The sequence below is a fragment of the Rhododendron vialii genome, chromosome 2a (assembly GCF_030253575.1).
Source record: "Rhododendron vialii isolate Sample 1 chromosome 2a, ASM3025357v1".
Classification (NCBI taxonomy): domain Eukaryota; kingdom Viridiplantae; phylum Streptophyta; class Magnoliopsida; order Ericales; family Ericaceae; genus Rhododendron; species Rhododendron vialii.
The window spans coordinates 20,689,725-20,714,813 of NC_080558.1; the positions used below are offsets into that span (position 1 = coordinate 20,689,725).

A 25,089-nucleotide genomic window follows, 5' to 3' on the forward strand; every position below is an offset into this window, starting at 1 on the left:
ACAACAAAAGAAAATTTTATTAATCGTTGAGAATGATACAGAGATTAACAAGATGAGGGATAAATTCTAAACTAAACTAAGAACTATCTTTAACCCACCCGAAAATCAAACGTAGGTTAGCAAGAAACCAACTAAAGGAACACCCATTGGGGCAAAACCCCATAACACCCACCCGTTGGGGCAAAACCAAACTCCTAGGGGTCTCATACCGGATATACCATATACAGCTCAAGGGCGGGCCAAGCCCAGTCCAGCCCAAAAACCCTAACCCTAAGCAGATAACACCACCGCCACCCAAACCGTCGGGAACACTCCCGACAAGTCCAAACCACCACCCAAAACCCCAAGGCCGAAAACTCAAAACCATCAGACACCGTGTAATTGTTGCCGTACCGCTCCTCACCCATTCTTGGACCTCCGTTGAGTCAGCCGAGCACGGTGAGGATAATATGCGAACATATTTATCCCAGCACTTTTCCCATAGTTCATGATAATTTGTTTTGCATATTTAGATTACTGGTATCGTTTGGTACTCTTATCAAGTAATATGGCTGTGTTGCTAATTCATTTATGGAATTGCAGTCTTGAATATTCCTACGATGTCTCTTGGTTAGTCAAATTGTATAGGATTGGTCTCAATCCCTTTTGGAAGGGTGGAGACGTTCTTGTCTTATCCAGTTCTTTGATGTGCGAATTTCTCTTTCCTATCTCTCTCTCTCTCTCTCTCTCTCTCTCTCCATGGATATTAGTTAGGGCTTTTGGTTTGGGACGCTGAAGGAGGAAGATGAGTACTGATGTTTTATCTACAGTTTTTACCCCTTAGTTACCGAGTATTATTAACAATTTTTACCCCTTTTGAAGTTTTAAAAATTATATTTTGACCCCATAACTGTCCGAAACTAATGTTATCTTAAAAAAATACAATAAAATTTATATTTTCTGTATCATATAAATAAAAATATGGTAGTATACAAATAAAAAATATGGTATTATGTATATATATATATATATATATATATATATATATATATATAAAATAAAATATACATAGCCGCTCCCAATCTTAAGAGCTTCTGGGTACATCCGCTCCCCCGCTCCCGCTTCGTGTAACTAAGCTCTCGACCAAGTGATGTTAGTCCATTCGCAATATTTGTAAACCGAGTGTACATATCAAAAGGTTCCATTTTGATCATCTCATATTTGTGCAAAGGTGTTTAAATCTTAGAATACTTGACTAGTACCTCCATCAGCAACCTTTAAAGTATCCCAAATATCTTTAGCAGTTTTACAAATGGAAACTTTGTTAAATTCATCGGGACTAAGTACACAAAATAAAGCATTCTTGGCTCTAGAATTTAAGGTGTAGTTATGCTTTTCAGCAGTAGTCCATTTAGACTTTGGTTTCTCAGAAACAATACCTTCAGTAGTGATGGTTGGCTTTGTATACCCTTCTTCCACATTGTCCATAAATCAAACTCCATTATTTCAATGAAAATCCTCATTTTATTTTTTCAATAGCTATAGTGAGTACCATTGAACAATGGTGGTCTCCCAGTAGCAGCTCCCTCCATCGGACTGCTGTTGTTGAATACCATAGAATCTCCTTCGGGTTGTTACACCTTTTGATTGAAGGTTCCAAGCTCTGATACCAATTGATAAAACCTAGAAGGGGGTGAATAGGTTTGCTTCCTGTAATAAGACAATTTTTCTTTGACAAGAAGCTTGATTAGGAAATCAAAAACGGATAATCAAAATAATGAAAGCACCAATGTTCTAAAAATCGCTAGGCGCTAGTTAGGCAAAAAAGAGGCGCCTAGGGCCTAGGCTGGAAGTAGACGCCCGATAGTCCGCTGTCTAATCTAGGCATCGAACCACCGCTTAGCGCCTAGGCAGAGACTAATTGGCCTAGGTGGCCGCCTTTTAAAACACTGGAAAGTACTAAAAATAAATACGAGATGAGACAAAGGATTTTTATAGTGGTTTGGCTAATTACTTAGTCCACTCTTCAGTAAAGTTCCCCTGAACACTCACTGGTATCCACTATGTTCTCAGTACTTACAACAGGTTTGGATTTCACAGGAGCCAACACCCCTTTATAACAACTCCTCTTGTACATTCAGACCAGATCACAAACTCTCAACTTTGGTACACGCAGACCAGTTTACAAACTCCGAACACTGGTACATGCAGACCAGTTTACAATCTTCCAATACTATACTGGTACACGCAGACCAGTTTCAAACCAAGAATAAACCCAATTTACAGTAGAACAAAATCCTAACTCAACACAGTGGATTGGGTTCTCTCTCTCACAAGGTGGGTTTAAGTGGTGTGATTCAATCCGTAGTTGCAGGGAGCTCCTAAAGTTGTGCTGCTCCCACTTTGGGAGCCCACTTTTGCGCTCCCAACTAATGAGCTTGACGGGAGTTCGCTCCTTATGAAGATGAGAGCTTTTATATAATATAACAGGGATCTATCACTTGCCTTTATTAATTGGTTTTTGATGAACTCAAATATCTAGCCTAAGTCATGATATCTTGAAAAGAAAATCATATATTGTGCCACTACCCCATTGCTTGCACTTATGGAGGACTTGGCCCATATTTTTACTTCCTAAATTATTGTACTTTTTAAAGTGAATACTCTATGCTACATTATTTTCATAATATAAGTACACGCTCCCAACCTTGGAAGCTTCTATATTCCCCCGCTCCCCCGCTCCCGCTTTGTGCAACTAAGATTCAATCCCTATAAATAAGGTTGAATATACAAGTGTAAGCTCATACACCAATATAAATTCTACAGTGCAAACTCTCTTTCAAGTCTGAAGAAGAATATCTACAGTTATTATTTCGGACTTATATTCTTTGAATGCTTTCAAGACTTGGTTCTGTTGATGAAGATAGCTCCTCTTTAAATAGCCATGAGTGAATTCCACAAAGTCTTCCAAAGGCTGCTCCAACGTTCATCTCATTTACTCATGTGTTTCTTATTTACGGCTCAAGGATCAGAAGCATTAATGCCTTGAATTCTTTTGTGCTACAAAGTCAATAAAGCAAACGACATAGCTATGATGGAAGTATATGAGCACATAATCACCATAACCAAGACACATTTGAAAAAGCCCACAAAGAATATTTGCACTAACTGCAAAATCCCCATATTTAGATTTTCAAATCAAGAATATGGCTAATTCAAATTTGAACCTGCATATCTCTAATTAGGTGAGGCAGATAATAAATATAGGTGGGAGGATACAATCTCCATAAAAAGATTTATGAAAAACAATGAGCTATGGCATGAACCCATGTTCGAACTTAGAGAGAGAGGAAGGAGACAGAGAAAGGAAACAATTAAAGTACTCTGTTCTCGGAAAGCCTCCCGGCCTTTCGCCCGGTCTTCTGCCTGGGCTACGGAAGACTTAATTGACCTGTTAAGACTACCCAAAAAATCCTAGTCAAGTATAAGGCCCAATAGCAAATGCCCAATAAGATTGAAACCCTGTCCAAACCAAAATTAAGTACAACAACAATATTATTAAGATGGCCCAATAAATCATTGCATATCCAAAAATCAATCACCAGAAAATCATATCCAATTAATACCAATATCTTATCAACACTATTGAAAATTATTTTAACGTCATCGTCAAAAATTAAATACCTAACAATATTGAAATTCATTCTAAAAAACATCATCATCGAAAACAAATCCCTAGCACATCTTGTCCTTCTTTCTGATATATTTTACTCTCTAAATAAAAAAATAAATGAATGGTTTGGCGGGGAACTACTTTGTGAATTTACATGGGCTTATTTTTGCGGATTAGTTTTCCCAAGGGGGGAGTTGGGATGGTAGACACTCATCTACAAACTAATATTCCTTCAATTGCTTGTTTTTATGTTGATGGGTGATGGCAATTAGTAGGAGATGGACCATGACCTTTTCCATGGCCCAAAGAAACATTTCTTTGTGATATTGTGTCCCTTTGTTCTTTAAGTTACTTCCAGTATAGATGAATTAGCGTCAGATGGGGGAGGGTAATGTTAAAAATCATTATGTTCGGTGGCATTGATCAATCTTGTTCATGGTAACATAATAATAATCATTATGTTCGGTGGCATTGATCAATCTTGTTCATGGTAACATAATAATATGCTTGCTGCCTTTTTTCATTTGGTTTATCAAATTCCACTACTCATCTAGTCGTCTTCATGTTAATTTGACTAACACATTCATTTTGGTATCAGATCATACGACATGGATGTTAAGTATTCCTATTGTTGCCGGCAGGATGATAGTATTATCCCAGAGAAGAGGAAAGGGAAGTATGATGGCTTTTTCGTTGATGTGCGGATGTGTCATAAACTGAGGAAGATTGCTAATGGGGGCAGTGATGCGGATGACAACGAAGTAAAGCTGGGCACAGTGCGTTCTATATTTACTGTGAACCGCAGTGAGTTTCTAGCAGGAGAGAGACTCAGGTATCTCATGGATACCTGGTGTCTACCTTTAGCGTATGTACCAGACGACAGTGTAAAGGACTCAATAGTAGACAAGGTGCACAGATTTGGCTGTTCAATGCTGGACTTAGGGTTGAAGCCATTGCCGCTTCTTGTGGATGTTGGGATTAGCATGTTGCAGTTACCTGGTGAGAGTGTAGATGAGGGGATTGCCAGGGTTATGATGAAAATGAATGTTTGGGACTGCGTGCCTGCCACTAAAGCATCTATTGGAGCATTAGAGGAAGTGGCTTTTGATGGTTTGTGGTCGGTTAAGGAATGTGGCAAGTGCTCAAAGACCCTTGCAGTAGGGAAGCTTGCTCGTATGCCGTGCTCTCATGTATTTCATCGGCAATGTATTTATGCGTGGCTGGCGGGTATCCACATGTGTCCGATTTGCCGCTTTACTATGCCCTGCTGATTTAATTGATAAATGAGTTGATTGTTATCGTTAGTTGCTAGTAAGTACTGAACTTGGTGGACTTGATGGGGACATGTGGCTTGAGGGTGGCTGAACAAGAAGTTGTTATGTGATGTTTCTTTTGGTTTGGTTATGAAAAAGGGGTGGTGAATTAACTATCTTGGAAATGAAATTGATTTAAAATCACTATTTTCTGATCCGTCCTTTTACAGTTTAGTTGATCAAAGTTGGAACGGCCCCCTCTATTCCATTTTTGGCAGATCTGGAGAAGTTCCCCACTGGAGTCAAAGTTTGGAATAAAAAGTCTTTTGAAACTTTTTCTATCGTAATAGAAATATTTTAGCTAAGACTAGTTGCCTTTCCAACGTGATGCTAGGCCAAGCCTTTTTCTATCTGATCTGGAAAAATTTGTCTTGGAGTATAATACTAACTTTTTTGTTGGAAGAAGATTTCTGGGCACTCAAGTCGTGTTTCAATTGCAAATCGTAACACTAATTTTCACTTGCCCACCTTTAATAGGAGTTTGAACACAATTCACACCTTTAATAGGAGTGAAGTCCTTGAATATGGCTCTAGACACTTCTATTTATAGCGAAAAACGGAAGGGGAGCATCTGTGCAGGCTTAGAGTCGGCTAGATGCTTTGCAAGGTCATGATGAGATTCCTACAGTAGTCAGAGCTGTTAGTAACAGAAAACGATTTCCAGCATTGGGGAGTTAGTGTCCAGCGTTGGAGAGTCTGTTGGACTCTTTTGTGCTGCAGAGTTGGTGCTTTGTTCTTGGCACTTGATGCCTTGTACTGGGCAGTTGATAGGTTCAGGTTTTGGGATGCTCAAGAGTCATTGATCATGCCTTCGAATTTATGGTTCTGTCCCGTATCATCATTGGAGATCTAAGGTAGTTTGAGGAGTCTCAATTTAGGGTGTCTACAATTGTTCCTCTTTGACGAATACTCGGGTGCCATTGCTAGATACGAGTGGGAGTCAAAGATCAGGACACCCCAATAAAGCATATCCTAGAAACCCTTAGACCGAATAGCAAATAAGTAAACATGAGGTCGGGCCCGAAGGGCTGCCTATGTACCCCATTGTAGGGATCAGACCTGTGTAGTTCATTGGAGCAAATGCAAATAAACAAAACAACATTCATGATAGTGTTGCAATGCAAGAAAATAGATGGGACGGACCCTAGCAGTAAAAATTGAGTTTCAAAAATTCACAGTAAAGATTGAAAGTGGGACGAACCCTCGCAGCAGAATTCTCTATGCTAAGAACTCTTGGAATCAGAGACGGGACGGGCCCTTTGAAATTTTGATTAAAAATGGGACGGACCCTTGGGGTTTTGATCGAAGGCAGGGTGAACCCTTTTCATTAAGAATGGGACAGACCCTTGAAGACAGTTGGGAGCGGGATAGACCCTCACAGCAATATTGAATTCGACGTTGATTGAAATTTCTTTATTGAGCAAGGGATGGACCCTTGAATTTTTGAATTTCCTCATAATTGAAAGTGGAACAGACCCTTTTTAAAAGTTTGGGTTTGAATTTGAAATCGGCATAAAAATTGATTTAGATCTTTGAAGTTGGATCATGGACCTTGGCGGCCCAAAAGGATTAAAGTAGGCTGAGGCCCAATAGAGGCCCATTGTTGTCTAGAGAAGGTTCCCAGTGCTAGGGACTTTGTCTTTTGCGTTGGGGAGTCATTTCAGTTTTTAGATTTTTAAATCCCAACTGCCCACTTTTCAAGCGTGCCTTTTCACTTCTTATGCACAGTTATGACGTTTTAGACATCCGAAAACATCTTTAAAGGCTAAGGAGAGCCTTTCCTTTTTCAACATTCACCAATATTTTCAAAAGGGAGTTCTTGAATTCTTCTGGCTCTTCAATGGCGGATCTCAAGGCTCAAGTGCAGTTTCTGGTAGACACCTCCCGAAGCGGGGCATTGCCATACAGATTAATAGTTGCTGTTTGTTTGGTTGCTTGCTTCATAAACCAAGATTGTGGATATTCCCATGGCTAGCAACATCGCCACACGATAGCGGTTATCATCAAAACAGAGTTGCAACCTAGTTTATAAAAACTAGGAAAAACAAATAGAGATTCTGGGTACGAGAGCCAAGAGTACGATAAGGGGAAGGTGTTAAGCACCCATCTTTACCCAGTTGTGAGACTGGCCCATAGTTGTTCGACATATGATTAGCACAAGCTTTATTTAACTTTAAACACATAAACTGATTATTAGCCTTTAACAGTTGATATGGTGAGCCAGAGCAATAATTGAAACATGCATCAGAAAAGCAGAATAAAATGAATCTGTCCCAGGGAAATGGATCTCGCTGCCGGTGAATGGATGTCACGGCCGAGGGATCCTCCTGGTTTGATGTATTGGCCAATAGATTGAAGACCCAGCCGATATTCTTCCTCACACCAGACTACACGATTAACAGAAGATCGGAATGCTACGATTGATAAATAAATACTGAAAGTAAAACGAACCAAAGGCCCCTGGGCCTCACCACCTTGATCCCTCAGTGTCTTGATTGCTTCGAATTGATTGCGATTGACTGATTTTGCTTCTCGAAATCCTAGGGTTAGGGTTTGAACTTCGGGGTTTGATCGTCAGATTAGCGGCTGCCTTCGAGAGGTTATGGCTTTTGTAGAGGGGATGTGAGAGAGTACATGATCAGAGTATCGTGGCTAGAGAGGGTGATTAATGGTGTGAATTCGTTGTCTTCTTTTGGAACCCTAAGGGCCCTTTATATAGGCAATTGGTGACTCACTCCGGCCAATCAAATGGCGTGAATCAAAAAGGAATTCTAGGGCAATAAGATCTCTAGACGAATCTGCTGCGTAGCCCGAACGCATCGGAGAAAGACTGCTAGGGTTTTGGGGATCAGATCAAACGTATGACAGAACATTCCAGAATCTAGAAAATAGACGATCTGGAGGCCAAGTGAATGATTAAGCGGCCGAAGGATAGACCTGGCGGTGCCGCTGAAGGATCAATCTCTCAGGGAGATTTTCAAGCAATAAGTTTCACGGGTGAAGAAATGATGTTGAGACCGTGAGATCGATGTTACGGTTGAAAGATAGATTTTCCTAGGATACTGTATTTCTGTCTGAAAGGCTATTTGGCTCTGGATTGGGTCCTCTAAGTGGCTAGAAGTACTTACCATAAGTCCATGGATTCACGAGAAGTCAATCAACAATCATTGTATCTATTTATCATCGGGATGGTCCTCAAGGTGGGACTTGAAATAATTGTTGGGCCAAATTAGGGTGTCTATAGATGCCCCTCTTTGAGTGAACTTAGACGGATCGTGAGACATGTTTCAGTAAGTGTCAAAACTGTAAAAGCAACTCAATTTAATCCAACCACTATTCCAAGGGGTTTCAAAAAAGGTTTTTGTTATGGTCGGGTCGGGAGGTTGCCTACGTATTCCATAAGGGAAATTTAGACCAATCGTAGTTCAAGAGTAATAAAGAAAAATAAAAAGTTTAGAGGGTTAGAAATAGAAGACGTACCTTAAGGCTTTAAAAGCCGTAGTGCGACGTACCTGGGCAACACCAGGATTTTGGCAGAGAGTAGTTGAAGGAGCGCGGGGCTACCGGGGGAATTTTTGCGGAGACCGTCCTTAGTATTTTGGGGTAGATCAATACACAGTGGGTGAGTCGTTTGCTTTTCATGATCATCCTTACTTTGACTGAGGGGAACTCGGTAGAGTAGCCTATTCTTGCGAATGAGCTTGATGGAATTGATGTAATTGGGGTGGAATCCAAGCCATCTACTGGGGATGAATCGGACGCCGATTTTGAGATTTGGGGTGGAACCCAGGCCATCTTTTGGAGACGAATTGGACATCGATATTGAGATATAGGGGGTACGAGGCCAGTAACTAGAGCATGAGCTTGAGATGAGAGAACCGAGGCGCGGAGCTGGTTGCAATCATGAGGCAAGAGCCTGAAGGGATGGAACCGAGGCGTAGAACCGATTGCATTCATAAGGCAAGAGCCTGAAATGATAGAACTGAGGCGTAGAGCATGTTGTATTTGTAAGGCGAGAGACTGAGGAGTCAAAGTGTGATTTGAACCGAGGCGTAAAGCCGGTTGCATTCTGAAGGTTTGTGCACGAAGCTTTCCCATCATAAATTTTGGCGTGTCTCCACCATATTCACCACCTCCTCAACCTCCTATATATACCCCCAGTGCTCTTCCATTAAAAGGGTTACAAAAAATCAAAAAGGTTATAAATTCTCAAGCAAAAAAGCCTTCAAGCACACCATAATCTTCTCCAACACAAGCAAATATTTTCCTTATCACTCAAGCAACCACATCAAATCCCCTTTTTAGTCACTAATCACCTAGTTCAATCCATTTTCAAACACTCAAACAAAGGTATAAGGCCTTACTGTTTTACTATTTTGTTCCCTGAGGGGAGCTGGCAGGACCAATGCTAGTAATTAATACCAAGCTTGGTCCAAAAGCTGGCAGGGTTTCAAGAACAGTGTGACCAGCACACCTGCATGCGTTGGTCGTCAGTATGAGCGCGCCAATCCTTGGCTGCACGCGCAGACCTGTGTGGGGCCAAGGGTGTTGGTATTTTATGTTTTTAATGGTTCATAAGTCACCATGTTGCATGTTAAAACTTATCTACGGTTTTACATGCTAAATTTGCTAGTTGTCTTTCAATGTGTGTTTATGTTTCTTTGGAATACCCCTGGGTGGCTCCTGAACATGCCTCAGAGCCCAGGTGTGCAATACCAATTACTGGAAGTCTAGTCAGAATAGGCGTGTGCCTGTCTCTGACCTGCGCGCGTAGTTTGACTTATTTCCAGTGGCTGGCTTTGCACGGGTAGCTAGGCATTTGGCCTATGTTTTATTTCTCCACACTGTTTATGGGGTGTATTTCAATTATATCTATTCTGTTAGTAAATAATTTCCATTACCAATACATATAAACTGTTTGGTTTGATTCTGGGGGAGCACTGGTCCTTCCAGAGCCCAAAAAGGGATAAAAATCAAACCTGTTAAGACAGGCTGACTAACGCGCGTGACTTAGGGTTTGGTGCCAGGTCCCTTTGCATTTACATAGATCATTACATGCAAGGTAGTCCCTGTTCATGCCAAATTTTAATTAATGCATTATTTAGGTTTATTTTTTCAGTGTTTGATCTTTATCTCATTTATTGCTTATTCAAACATCCATACATGCTATGCAATCACATCTTGCAATATGTTACAGTTTTAATCCCCATATTAAACTGTTTCCCCACCCTAATTATCTAAAAAATGATTAATAAAAGAAGAATCGCAATATTTTCACAAAATGCCTAAGTAGAGACCGATCTCTGGATTGGGCGATATAGATGCCTTAAAACCCTTGCTCTCTCTTAACCTGGCTCCCGAACCCAGATATGGTTATGACGGATTGGTGCTTTCACTTTTTCAAATCAAACAGCGTGCAAGGCATTTCGAATTTGGTTCCTTGGGTGTCAGACCTTCAAACCCAAGTGGCGACTCTCTGAATTACGAGCGCTCGTCCCGCTAGTGCTCCCTCGATCCGGGCCCATCTTTTAGAAACCGGAATTTCTAAGGGCATGTTGCCCACATTCCTTTTGTCATAGGTTTTTTAACTCGTTTCTTAACTTTACACATGCTCTTTGAGTTATTAATTGGCAAGAGTTCGGTATAATCTTAAGAGTTTGTGCTTCTTGACTCATATGCATGATTTAGATTGAACGGTCTAGGTGTCAAGGGTAGTTTTGAGTAAGTGTTGTCCATATCCCAACATTTCTTTTCTAGTATGCTCTTAGATTAGGTTAATAATCTCATGTCATGCCTAGGTATTTTGTTGCTTTGAATATTCATGGAATCTTTGGCACATTCAGGAAAGGATACAAGGCATTTTTTGTGTAACAAAACCACATATTGTCCTTTTGAATAAAGTCGAGTCTGAGTCATCTTACTGATAACCATAGGAAATCGAAAGTTTGGTTGGATGTTTGGTGTCTTGAAGTGGGTAATAGTTTTGAGTTTGTAAGGCTTCGGGTGTTTTTTGAGACGCGTGGGGTGTGCATCGGGTCGGAATGGGCATTGGCATTGGCAAAAGAAGTTAAAAAGCTGAGTTTTCAGGGATAATGCCTCGATATCGATACACCATTGGGTGTATCGATACCCGTTTGCAAGCAGAAGGCAGTGGTCTTGGTTACCACTCGGTATCGATACAACTTTCTATGTATTGATACCGAAAGCTTATCAGGCGAATATCTGCACAACCAAAACACTTCAAACCCTCCTTTCTCTCTCTAAACCTCTATAGCCACCACCTCCATTCCGAAACCCTATCCCCAAAAACCTTCAAAACTCCACGAAATCCCACAAATCTTTCACCAAATCATCTCCTCTACACTTTTCGAGCATCAAATTGAAGGATTTCAAGGTTTTTTCAACCCAAATCTGAAAACCCAAGGTAAACCCTTTCTCTCTGCTCTTATACACGAAATTTTCTTCCTTTCTCCATTATATTCACCATACCCCACTCTCCTACACATATCTACACTCAATCTTCCATTTTTCAACTCCATCACTCACCAAGACCCCCAAATCCAAAAAAACCCTAACCCCAAACCCTCAAAATTCCAAACTTTCACAATGCCGATTAAGCGTTCGGCTCGTAAACAAGCAGGGAAGAAGCCCATGGTGGCCAAACAAGCCTAAGGGGATGGAGGGGACGAAATCCTCCAAGAGTTCGAGGATGAGGAGGAGATGATGGAAAATCCGGGTCAAGCGGGTCCGATATGGGCGAAGGAAGAAAAGGACGTCCGAGGAGGTCCGCAGGGATAGGCAGAAGCAATGAGATATGATTGATTGATGAGATTGTGGACACAATGTGAACTTAACACTACGGGTATCACCACTCGGTGGTTAGACGACCAGACTTGACACTACGGGTATTACCAAGGACATTTGGTGAGACGACCGGACCACGCAAATGAACGAATATCACCATGGACATTCGGTGAGATGCCGTTCAATTTGAATTCACTTGTTGTAGTTTCACTCAGTGTCATTCGACTTTGTTGTGGTTCCTCAACTCTAGAGGCACATGATAATTCATTCTGTAACACTCAGCCTCACTTTGTTAGAAGTTCTTAACATTTTTGGTGTTAGACAAATTTTTGACCTTGTACCAGTTAGATTATTAGAGATTTGTTTCACTACCTTGTGTTTGTCCTTAGTATCGACATCATTCAGTTGCCAAAAGGTTGTCCACTGACTCCGTTAACTTGTAGAGCGATGGAAGGTTATGATTGATCATTCCAAGATTCTTCGGATCATCATGAGATTGTACACTGAGTTTGTTGTCTGGCCGCTTTAAAGAGTCCACATGTTCTTTGAATTTCGGAAACCTCGTCACCGTTCTTTGAATTATTGATTGGCGTTGTTTGAGTTTTGGAGCTTGCTCGTTTCATTTGAGATAACAATCGAATCCTTCTCATGATCTAGAATGACACAACTTGGAGCGAGAATTTGGTATGAATTTTAAAAGAATTGGCACATCCTCTAAATTTAGTATTGAGGAGTACGATGGAATCTATCACCAACAACATGTGGAAGCTTGAGAGAGAATGACCGAACAGATCAAGGTAATTCGTCAGAGATTGCTAACCGCGTGAGGTCGACCAAGGGATTATGCCAACCACCATCGTCATCCATAATAATTCGAAAGGGAAATCGTGTATTTCCGAAAGTGTCACCTCGTTGGAGTTTGTCTCGTCTTGGATAGAAAATGAAGCTTTTATCGCTAGAAAGATAGGTTAAGTGTTGGATACGGCGCGTGTCTTTCGGATAGCCAGGCGACGACCGATGAAATCCAGTTGGAAGAGGCACTTGATCACCGCACCTTCTAGATTGAAGTTTCGGAAAGTTAATTGGACTATCGGGTTACGTTTTAGAGGCAGGATCATTGTGCTTGGATAGATAATCGTTTATAGAGATAAAGGGGAGCTTAGAAATTGCGTACCGTTTGGCATTGCTGCTGAAACTTTCAGGTATTTATGATGCGTCGTATATACGGAAATTGAGGAAGTACGAAATGAATCCATTGCATGTGTTAGAGAGGTCCGAACTTGAGGTAGAAACCGATACATATCCTAGATTTACATGGTTAAGTTTTGGAGGGGTAAGACGATACCGTTAGTGCAAGTCTACGTGGGAAAGGGAGGACGAAAATAGAAAGAAATATCTGCATTTGTTTCGATTTGGTCAGTGTGAGTTTTGACATAGAATTTCATAATTGTTGAATTGCTGCATAATGTTAGTTGTTGTGGTCTAGCATGTCTATATGATTCATGGCTTGGTTGGACTCTATTTAGCAAAATTTCAGGACAAAATTCCTTTAAGGAGGGTAGGATGTAGAGACTAATATTTTTAGAAATTGTTTAAAGGTCTTGTTAATGTTAGTTTATTGAATAAATGAGGAAAATTGTGGGGTTTATTAGAATTTGTGGCATTGTGTGATAAGATTGTTAGATGGGGGAGTTCAAGTGCAATTTGGATTTGTGTTAGTATATATATGTGTGGGTGTGGGTGTGGGTGTAGAGGAGTAAAATACTCCTCCAACTCTCTCTATATCTCCCGATCTATCTCTCTCTATCTCTCTGCTATCTCTCTCACTCTCTTGCTCTCTCACCCAAAATTCCATCAAAACAACTCAAAACCCATACTCATCAACCTCCAATCTATCATATACACGAGTATTGGAGCTCCTACTTCGTTGGCTAGAGCTCGGTGGAGGTGTATTGCTCTCGGTGTCGATTTTGGAAGCTAGGGCTCGATCTCTCTTTGGGTTTCATTCTTCAACGTGAGGTAGGGATTTTTTACTCTTGTTATGAGTTTATATGATGTTTATGACCATGGATCGTGCTGTAGTTTGTTGGATTTCATAGTTGTGTTCGTTCTTGATTTTCTACAAATCGCGCGCTGTAATGCATTGGTACCGATACCTAGGTCTCTGGGTTGCTTTCTGGATTGGTTTGGTACCAATACCTATATTTTGTGGTATCGGTACCCAGTACTCAGAAAACAATTGTGAGAACAGGAAATCCCTTTCGATTGTTTTGAACCCCGACCACTTCTATCACCTCTTAAACTCCTTCAAACCATCCCTGAGCTTAATTATTCAGGTCCCAATGACTCGTTGATCATTCCAATTCCTTAGATACCCGTTAAGCATGATCTTAGTGTTGTTATAAATGGAATACGTGCCGTATGGTTGTTTAAGAGTATGGTGGGCTATGCGAGGCATTGTAGTGAGTATTATGGGTAGGTATGAGCATGTCTAGTGACACAAGTGGTAAAAGGATCTATTATCCTCTGGATTCGTTGAACAATTGTCAATCTTCCAATGGCGTCGTCATCTAAAGTTTAAAGCATCGATACTAGTAGGTAGATGTTGTAAGGATGCTCGTGGTTAGAATGTCATGTAGGACGTGGTAATATGCCTCGGGGAACGGTGTGAACTATGTACTTGTTGATATACGATATGGTTGTTTGATTGTAACAAAATGAGATATGATTGATTGATGAGATTGTGGACACATCGTGAACTTAACACTACGGGTATCACCACTCAGTGGTGAGACGACCGGACTTGACACTACGGGTATCACCATGGACATTCGGTGAGACAACCGGACCATATAAATGACGGGTATCACCATGGACATTCGGTGAGATTACCGGACCACGAGCGATACATGCGAAAACCTTGTTTGTTATAATAGTATGAGATTATCGAAAAAAAGGAAGATCGGTTTTTACCAAATTGACTTATTTTAAAAAGGAAACGGATTTTCATTAAAAATCCTTGGGCTATTCTTGAGCGAATCAACGGTTTCCGGTATTCGTGCACAGAATCAACGAACTCCAGCTATTCAAGCTCGAATCAACAAAATTTGACCATTAAAGGTCATGTATTTCTCTACATTACATCTATTTGAAAACAAAAGAGAATGATTTATGGGAAAAATGATGTTGATGATTGATGATAAGAAAAGGAGAATGATTGTGAAATGAGAGGGATTGTGATATTATGCGTGATGTGGTGAAATGGTTGAGAAACCAGATATTGGTTTATTATGATTGATGTGGGAATGTTATTGGTTCTAGTTGCGCATATGAGTTGATTAGGTTTTGCATATATGGTATCTAGGACCTCTTGGCCATTGCGAGCTGCTTGTTGGTAGTCATGTGTATCTTGGGCATATCAGTCGGTACTCACTCACTATAGATGCATAACTCGTTATATTTTCATATAACTTGTATATAGATTTTTCTACTGAGCGTGTGTTTGCTCAACCCTATCATTTTCAGGTACAACACTGGTCACTGTCATGGAGTACTTGGAGTGCATGCTGATGTATGGTTTAAAGCTATTTTTGGAGAGTACTTTATTATCCTTGTAAAATAAACCGCATTGTTATGTATTTTCTATTTTGGATCATTGTTTTTGTGGATAAGTTTGTGGATTTGGAGACTAAACTATCTTTTGGGTTATTAATTGTAACTCCGGTGAGGATTTTAATTATCAAATGTTATTATTATTTATGTTTGAAATCGAGGGCGTGACACCAACTTAATGATTCAAACCCATTAGAAATGTGGCATAAATAAGTTCACCAAATAGGACGGCTATTTAATTTTAATTAATCCAAAACCCACGTGATTAAACTAATGAAACACACTCTTTTTTTTTTCCAAAAACATAACAAGTGATATTATAAATCCAAGAACTAGAACATTAGGAGAAAACTTCATCCCTAAACAAAGGATCAAGAAAAACAAACAGGAGGAGACTCAATCCAAAGACTACACCCCAACTCCAACTAAACCCATCGCTCCAAACAGACAGAGCACTGCAGAAAATAACCAAAAAAACACCCACACAGGGGTGATAGAAGCCCCACAAACGAGGAGAAATCCCATAGAGGGGACACCAAAGAAGATAACCAGAAAAAAGAAGATAAAAACCGGTAATGGAACCGGAGCAGACTTCATCCACCTTCCTAGATCTCCCACTCTGGCGACCACGATCTGCAAGGCACTACCTCCAAAAGCCATCAGACTATACGTACAGCGGAAGAGGCGGATGAGGGGCCGTGGATGGTGGTTTGGGGAGGAAGAGAATAGAGGTGAAGGGGGAACGAGAGAAAGACTTCGAGATCTAAGATCAGGAAATGGAAAAACCCCACGAGGGAGAGAAATCCCTCCCCTCCCGTCACCCATTGGGGCTTAAAATCTTGGAAGGGACAGGAAGGATGGAGATGGGAGGCAGCGACTTCTTTAGGGTTAGAGAGGGAGAGCTAGTATTGGTCTAAGTTGAATATGGCATAGTTGTTGGATTTAACTAATGAAACACACTTAACAATGTTAAATTCTAGAGAACCGGGATGGGTTCTCACACATTACTTCAGCAAAATGTAGATAACCTCAAATGCCAAAACTTAAGAGAAAAAAAAGGAAGTATCCTAAACTTGAAAGATGAAAAATACGACAATCAGATTCAGCACCAACAGAAATACACATTCCCAACTTAGCAAGTCAAAAAATTAATTGCAAAGCCACTGGCCCTTTTAACAAACATGAGATGAAAGGCCACTGTCCGATCCATTCCAGAGAAGGAAAAAGTTACAAGACACCGTTCAAGCAGTCATCCACATTACAAAAAAAAATTATGCCTATCCAGATTACAAAAAAAAACTAGGTCTCTCCAGATTATATTAAGACAACACTATCTATCCAGATTACGAAAAGAAAAAAAAAACATCTCAAACATCTCTGGACGTCGCCATCTTCTCACGAGTCGTTTTCCAATCCTGAAACACGAATAGGTCATAATATGAATAAAAGAAACAAAAGACTACAATTAAAATTTAAACAACTAAAGAATGGAATGTAAATTGACTACAAACACTTACAATCATCGTCATACTCAATGTTGTCGTCGTCATCATGGCCATCATTAATCCTAACATCTTGTGAAGACCTAAGAAAATAAGACCCAACCCGAACCATTTTTAGTCTTGTTTGAAGATGAATGATAGTGTAGGAGTCTCACTTTTCGTTCTAATATGCAAGAAATTTCTGAGAGAGAGAGATACCTTGGTGGTGGTGCTCGAAACAAGGGGATTGGATCAACGCTGGTTCAATCTAGCTTCTTTCGGTTCTTCTTCTTCTTCTTTTTTTATTGTTGGGCCCGCAGTGTCCCCATGGATTTAGTTACACAATGTCACATCATGCAACCGCTCTAAAAATAAACTTGCGGGTGCGATGTCGAATGACATAAAAGACTTAATTGAAGCCTTCGCTAATACCAATTGGTTTTAGGAGAGATGGTGGAAAAGCAGTCCGACAAGTTGTATCATAGCCATGAAGTCATGAGTTTGAGTCGTGGGAGCGTCATCGTGAAGGAGGGATTGTTGGGCCTGGAGTGCTCCCATAGATTTGGTTACATAATGCTACTCCCTACGACTGCTCTAAAAACAAACTTGCGAGTGCGATGTCGAATGCCATAAAAGACATAATTAAGCTTTCGCTAACACCAATTGACTTCAGAAGAGATGGTAAAAAAGCGATCCGACATTTATGTTTCTCTGCGTTGGTATGGATGCTTTGGATATTGAAAAATAGAAGTTAATGAGTTATAGGTATGCTAAAAAAGCTCCACTCTGGATAACTAAAATATTCTCCTGGAAATCATTCATGAGATATGTAATAGTCATTTGTCACTATATATGCTTATAACTAATGGAAGAAATGAAGGCGAACACATAAAACTCACAATACTGCGCGCCAATCCCCTACAGATTTACCAACTTCTTATGGCATGGTTTCAGAAGAGATGGTGATAAAGATCTGTTTCATATAGAGATATCTATTTTTCTCCCCTACAGATTTACCAACTTCTTATGGCATGGTGAAAATTTTAAAAAGAAAGTAATCTTTCTTTTTCAAATTTTCCTGCCAAAAGTCAAAAGGCATAAACACATAAAACTCACAATACTGCGTGCCAATCCCGCCATAACTTCTTAACTGGAAAATGCTTTTTGAAGACCCATTTGGGTTTGTTGATAAGTTCAAAACCAGACTTTAATTTTCATTATAAAGATATCAAAAACTTGTCCCTTAGAAGTGTAGCAGAAGCATTCCACTTTTTTGGCGAGTAGGTGGGCTAACAAGGGCTTCTTTCCAGTCGAAAATTGGGACCAGCCCAGCATTTTCTCAACAATGATCCCTCCCTGAGCCAAATAGGAGCATGCCCCACAGCCCCAAATTGAAACTTTTAGGGTTTCGAAAATCATAGAAAAAACCAGTTCAAATCAGCCAACCAAAGCCCCAAATCGAAACTTCAGGGTTTCAAAATCACAGACAAGAACAACACAAATCAACCAAGCCAAGGCTGAAATCAAAACCCTAATTAGCAAAAAATGCAGAGAGAAAGATGGAATTTCTGGTCCGAATTAACCAACAAAAGTCATAATTTCTGGTTCGAATAAAAAAAAACCCTAATTTCTAGTTCGAACCAGCGCGCGCGCGTGAGAGAGAGAGAGAGAGAGAGAGAGAGAGAGAGAGAGAGAGACCTTGTTTATCTTCTTCTTCTCCAAATCGATTTGCTTCACCTTCATTCTTGTTCCTCGTTCTTCTCTCTCTCTCTCTCTCTCTCTCTCTCTCTCTCTCTCTCTGTGGCTCGCTCTCTATCTCACAAATTAGGGTTGTTTTCTTTTACTCAATTAGGATAAATTGAACCCGTTCACGAAGAAGAAGAAGAGGAAGAAGGACTAGAGGACTCTCTCTCTCTCTCTCTGGTTCAAGCATTTAACTTAACTTCGAATTTGTAATTATTATTATTTTTGGAATTTGGAACCGGAAATTAGGGTTTTTTTTTATAGGCAACACAAGTTTTATTAAGAATACCTGACAAAGGGTACATCAAGTAAGGGGAAGAGGGGAAGGGGAATCCAACCAAGGGTTGGATAAAAAAAAAAAAAGAAGGAAAAAGATGGGTTAAAGCCCACTAACACTCTGAAGGCTAGGCCCCAGAAATAAAAACATAGAAGCCACATGGGCCTAGCCCAAATCAAGAACCAAAACAAACCCTAAGTCCACACTATACCTATCACAGGCAACAACCACGCACCGTCGCTGCCACAACACAACTGCCTCCACCAACCCAAACTGCAGCCTACCACCTACACCCAAACACCAGTGCACCCAACCCCACCATCCCAAATCGCCACCAACTGTAATGACCCGCCCCAGCTGACCTGCTAACCATTCGCCAAATCACGTGGCTCAAAAGGTTAACCTCAAGTTATACAGTAGCTGGTGAGACTTTACTTATAAACCACTTGACTTTTCTTAGTTTCCCCGATGTGGGATTGGGGATGTCACAATCTCCCCACCTTGGCTGCAACGTCCCCATTGCATTGGCCCAGCAACCTTCCCGTAGTGGTCATAGTGTGGCACTTCGGTCTGTACAGCACAATTAGTGTGCTCATAGCAGATTTTAGAGGTGGCCCCCACCATGTAGACCAGCGTTGTGCTCTGATACCAACTGTAACAACCCACCCCAACTGACCTGCTAACCATTCACCAAACCACGTGGCTCAAAAGGTTAACCTCAAGTTATACAGTAGCTAGTGAGACTTTACTTATAAACCACTTGACTTTTCTTAGTTTTCCCGATGTGGGATTGGGGATGTCACACCAACCACCTCCACCCCATCACAGTACCACCGCACAGCCAACAACCCCAACCAAAACAGCCACCAAACGATAAAGGATAACAGAGGTTGAGCACTTCCATCCGCCGCTTCGAACTGCCACCTGACGGCCGCCACAGCCCCCTAGCTTCCACGACCAACATCTGATCGAAAAGATCCACAACGCCATTAGGCCAAACCCACATCCGTCAAACAACGAAAACGTGGAGGGATCCGTTCTACCTCATCTCCGCTGGCAACCGTCAGATCCAAGCCGTTAGGACCTAACCACCCCTAGATGTGGTGGTTGGCGGACCAGAGCGGCGATGAGGAAAGATGAGGCAGGGAATACATTCGGCGGCAAAGAAAGAAATCGGTGAGAGATACAGAAATCGAATAGGGTTTGGGGATAAAAAAGAACGGAGCTAGGAAGGAGAGAAAGAGAGAGGAAGATTTGGAGCCCGGGGGGAGGGGGAATGGGGGCCCCCCCCCCCCCCCCCCCCCCCCCCAGCGGCGGCGACTGAGTATGAGGGGGTAGGGTTTCTAGTTTTTAAAGAGAGAGAGAGGATCGAAATGGCATAACCAGAAATTAGGGTTAGGGAGTGTAGGAATTTGGGGCAGAAAATTTCAAACCAGAAATTAGAGATTAGGGTTTGTGACTGCAAAAATTAGGTTAGGGTTTGTGCTTGCCATTGGAATTGAGATAGAGACACTTTCTTGTCCAAAGATATCTTGTATGACCTCTAATGGATTAAATCTCAATTATGTGTGTGTTGATATCCTCACGTTCTTAAAGAGTATATTTCATATCTTGCATTTGTTTGTAGACTACCGAAATTTCAAAAAGGCTTAAATACTTAAATGGCCTTACAAAATAGAGTCGGTTTCATTTTCGTCCTTGTAAAATTTTTTGTGTCAATTTCGTCCTTTCAATTTGTGACTCAGTTCAATGTCACCCTTGCCGTCAACCAGTGGATGGAATTCGCCTACGTGGATAACGGACTTGCCAGTTGTGTACTGGTTTTGGTTAATAGCAATGCTAATGACATTTTAAGCCTAGGATGGCAAAATCGTAATTATTCAACTGTGGGATTATGCGACGGGCCATTATGGGTTCGATTCGAAATGGCCCAATGGTCAATACACATGGCCTAAGGCCATGTGCCGTGTGTTTTTTAGCCGTTTAGGCCTCCGGAAGCCCAAATTTACCGTTTAAGGATATATTTGACTTGCTAATAACTTGGGCAAGGAAAATCCGAATTAAGTTGTTCTTTTGGGAAAAGTCTTAGAATTTTCTCTATTTTCTAGTTTTGCTATTATTCCAAAAAATTTCATTTTTTATAATTTCCGTTATTAATTGACTTGGTGTCCGTTTTGAGGCGAATCAATTAGAGTTAGGGTTTTTCTACCTATTTAACAAGTTGTAAGCCTTCGGGGCAAGATGGTGATTGATTATTATTGAATGAAAAGAGTCTAGAGAGCATTTTCTCTAAACCTATATCATTTGTGATTTTTTTGTCACACGTTCGTAATGTAATTGAATGGCAGATTGATCTTGTGCGCCTTTTTTTGGTAGAAAACGATGTGGGTAATATTGGGGGGAAGAGACATGGGCCAGGTAAGTACCAAAGAAGGCTTCCCTTATCCAAGTAGGCAAATTCCGTCCACTGGTTGATGGCAAGGGTGACATTGAACTGATTCACAAACTGGAATGACGAAATTGACACAAAAAATTTTACAAGGACGAAAATGAAACCGACTCTATTTTGTAAGGACCATTTAAGTATTTAAGCCTTTCAAAAAACATACACGAAAGTACATACACTGTTTTATGGAGTAATTATTAAGATACTATAGACAATATTAGATTGATTTGTAAAATGAAGGTAGTAGTTTTGTTGTACAAGGAATTCACAAAATTGATAAAAAAAATATATATATTTAGTAGTCTTCCTACTCCTAAGAGAGTTTTCCAAGAGGGAAAAAAAATAATAATAACAAAAGACAATTTCGTGGGATTCAAGTCTAATATCGGTTAATATGTGGATATTGTGCTTGTATTCTGTAGGATTTGCATCAAGAGTGTCAAAAGCCTCGAAGGAGATGGCGGAGCTGGAGCCATCAAGCCCACCAATTTTGAATCTTCAATATGCATGGGGTAGCTAACACATTTCCGCATATCAGGCAATTGCGGCAATTGGTTTTCGGGTTCAATTCCACCTCAAATTGGGCAATTGCAGCAACTTCCCAAGATTGATTTCCGCAACAACTTCTCCGGCCCAATTGCGCTGCTCTGATTTTATTACCAATTGAAGATAGTAATGCTATTTTTTTTGCTTTGTTGTAAGGTGGTGAACATAGTATAAGTTGGCCAGTTTCGGCTTTATTTTGTTCCGTTGTTTCCTTTGGCTGGCTCTCAAGGTTATACCGTTGGCCATTTTTTTTTATGTGGTTCTTTATAAAAGAATGGATGGCTAATTTGTATCTAAATTTAGTTGGACCATGACCTTGTTTAATGACCTGTTTTGTGGTTGTGTTTTGCTTAATGACATGTAGTTGTAGCTTCTCCTCAGCTTGTTGACCTCTTGATTTTTTGTTGCAAAAACTGAGTTGGTCACAATTTGATTTCTTGTACTCAAATTCTTGGCAAGTAATAAAAGTTGAGGAATTTTTGGCAAGTAATCCGTGTCGTGTCGTGTCGTAATGAATTTTGGCATGTAAAAACTGATACTATAATACAATATAGCATCAAAAAGGAACTCACAGAATCAGTATCATTTCATCTCTTCTTTGCTTGAAAATAGTGAGGATGAAATAGAATTGTGGACAAACTTGGGGCATAGCCTCCTTGAAATGAGCCACATGTAGACTGGTAATGTGTAAAAATACTCAAACTTGTGTGGACAAAATTGTACATCAAATTTTTTTTTTGTTTATTTGTGGCACCAAGAAGCATGGCATTGCTCGTACTCGTACTCTTAACAGCACAAAACTGAATTAATCAAATGCATGCATTAGAGCTGGAATAGACATGTGAAATGAGAACCCAACAGGAGAGCTAGTGGATCACAGATCATAACTCCACAATTCACATAACTCTAGAACTCCATAACAGAATTTTTTTTTTTTTTTATATATATTTTGATTGGCAAAGGGTAAATTGAGGGTAGTAGCTAAATGCAAGCCACAAAGCAAAATTGAGGCAAGGCAGGAAGCAGAGTTCAAAATAAAAAGAAAAACAGAAACAGAAAAAAATACATTCAATGAAGAATAGAAAGAAACTGGAAATAAACAAGTAGAGAACAGGTCCTTAGCATCATCAGCTCAACACCATAGCAGCATAAGTTAACTCTTTAATCTCCATCATATAAAAATCAGAGCAGAGCATTTTGTCTCCAAGATGTCCAATAAGTGCAAGGCATTCCTCACTTGAAATAAGGAACAACATTCTGAACAGCTTCTAGCAACATAATGGATAGTATCCTCAGAAATGTACTACACCTCTTAGCCCTCCAAATTGGAATTGAAAGAGGATCAAGTACTGAGAGTGGATATTCCTCAATATCTAGGCCCATAGCAGCTGAAAACATCTGTGAAATGCCACACCTTTTAGCCCTCCTGAAAGTGGGAGTTGAAAAGAGGTTAGTAGTATTGCAGTGCTCCTCTTAGCCCACCTGAATGTTGGAGTTGAAAAGAGGAGCATTAAAGAACTACAAACCAGAGGTATGCTTTCTGGAAAGTTATAATAACACCTGAAATAACAATCATTAGAGGCCAGAGATAAAGGTACACGAAGATGGGACTACAAGGTGTGAAAACAATGTATAATCCCACATTTCTCCACAAACATTAGCATGCTATCTCGATAGAAAAAACAGAAAGCCTTACAACAACAGATCTAATCTCTTTTTTTCTTCTTGGAAATTAGCATGCTTTCTTTCTCTGCAGCACCAGAAATGCTTAGCAAACAAATGAGGCATCCAAATTACATCATACTTCCAAAAGTTGACGAAAGCATGGGACTCAACCGAACATAGAATAAGAAAAGTACAAAGCATTCTAGTTTATAAATCTGACTTACGAATGACTAGTTTTGACACTGGATCAGAGCCAAGTACGCAACATCTTAGGAATCACTCGGCATCTAGTTTATAAAATACGACAACAAATAAATGAACAAAGAGTTCTCGAAAATTTGAAGTAGAGCATGAATAACACTGCAAATAACACAATAAGAACAATGCAACTCCAGAGTATCGGTTGTTGCCTTGTCATCAACGGAAAGAGCCAAGTTACAAATGCACAATCAATAACAATGGCAAGCACAAACCCTAAACCCTAATTTCTGGTTCGAAATTTCTGCCCCAAGTTTCTGCACTCCCTAACCCTAATTTCTGGTTCCAAATTCCAGAAAAAAAATTACAAATTCGAAGTTAATGCTTGAATCAGAGAGATTGAGACCTTTAGTCCTCCTCCTCCTTCTTCTTCGTCGTCGTGGGTTCAATTTACCCTAATCGAGTAAAAGAGAAAACCCTAATTTGTGAGATAGATAATGAGCCACAGAGATTTGAGAGAGAGATACCTTGTTCGTCTTCGTTCTTGTTCGTCGTTCTTCTCTCCTCACTCTCTCTTCTCTGTGTTTTTTGCGTGTAAAGGAAGGGAAGAAGCTCGGTTTTGTTCCAACCCGAATCCTGACCTGCGTCCCCCTTTTTACCCGGACTAAACCCGCAAGATTTCTTTAAAACGTGGGCCGTTGGATCTAATCCAACGGCTGTCAATGGAGTCCCACACAAAACGCAAAAAACGGGATCCCTTACTTGATCTGGAGTGTGTGTGTGACTGATATTATCAGTGTTCTAAAACTCGCTACTCAGTACTCACTCGGCCAGGCACCTTGGAGCGAGTACTCGGCGAGGAATACCGAGTTTTAGAACACTGGATATTATATCAGTCCGTTTCCCATGAGGGGGTCCTCATTTTAGTTAAAATACGGACCTCCCCATTTCTCGATCGAATTTCGATGATCTGAGCCGCTCAATGTGATCAAAACTTGATTTTAAGGGTACCCGCGATAAATCAGCAAAAAAAATGCCGAACAGTTTTTTACTGAACGGTTCAATAAAAAATTGCTCAAATGAAGCCCTTCACGATCATTTTTTTTGCCAATTTCTCGCGGGTACCCTTAAAATTACGCTCTAAACACATTAATCGGCTCGGATCATCAAAATTTGATTGGGAAAAGGGGGTCCGCATTTTAAGAGGTCCTCATTTGAAACTTTCTGTATGTATGTATGCATGTATGTATATATATATATAGCCTATTTACAGTATTAACCCATATATTTTAAGTAATAACATGCTAACCCCCCGCACGTATCCAAAATGTATCGGGGTACCAAAAATTAAT

The 25,089-nt window shown here is 40.4% G+C and overlaps 1 protein-coding gene and 1 long non-coding RNA gene across 2 annotated transcripts; one reads left to right on the forward strand and one right to left on the reverse strand.

The window, feature by feature from the left end:
* The first annotated feature begins 234 nt into the window (after positions 1 to 234).
* Positions 235 to 5,050, forward strand: LOC131316082 (uncharacterized). Its single transcript, XM_058345356.1, has 2 exons — positions 235 to 438; positions 4,251 to 5,050. The coding sequence occupies exon 2, from the start codon at positions 4,261 to 4,263 to the stop codon at positions 4,921 to 4,923; it is 663 nt and encodes a 220-aa protein (XP_058201339.1). The 5' UTR covers positions 235 to 438; positions 4,251 to 4,260; the 3' UTR covers positions 4,924 to 5,050.
* A 17,741-nt stretch (positions 5,051 to 22,791) lies between these two features.
* LOC131316327 (uncharacterized) lies at positions 22,792 to 24,445 on the reverse strand. Its single transcript, XR_009197071.1, has 2 exons — positions 24,265 to 24,445; positions 22,792 to 23,300 (listed from the first exon to the last, which is right to left on the reverse strand). It is a non-coding gene; the product is annotated as an uncharacterized LOC131316327 (long non-coding RNA).
* Positions 24,446 to 25,089: the final 644 nt, after the last annotated feature.

Excerpts from the sequence above, each read along its gene's own strand:
- LOC131316082 (XM_058345356.1), top strand. The coding sequence starts at position 4,261 with ATGGATGTTAAGTATTCCTATTGTTGCCGGCAGGATGATAGTATTATC.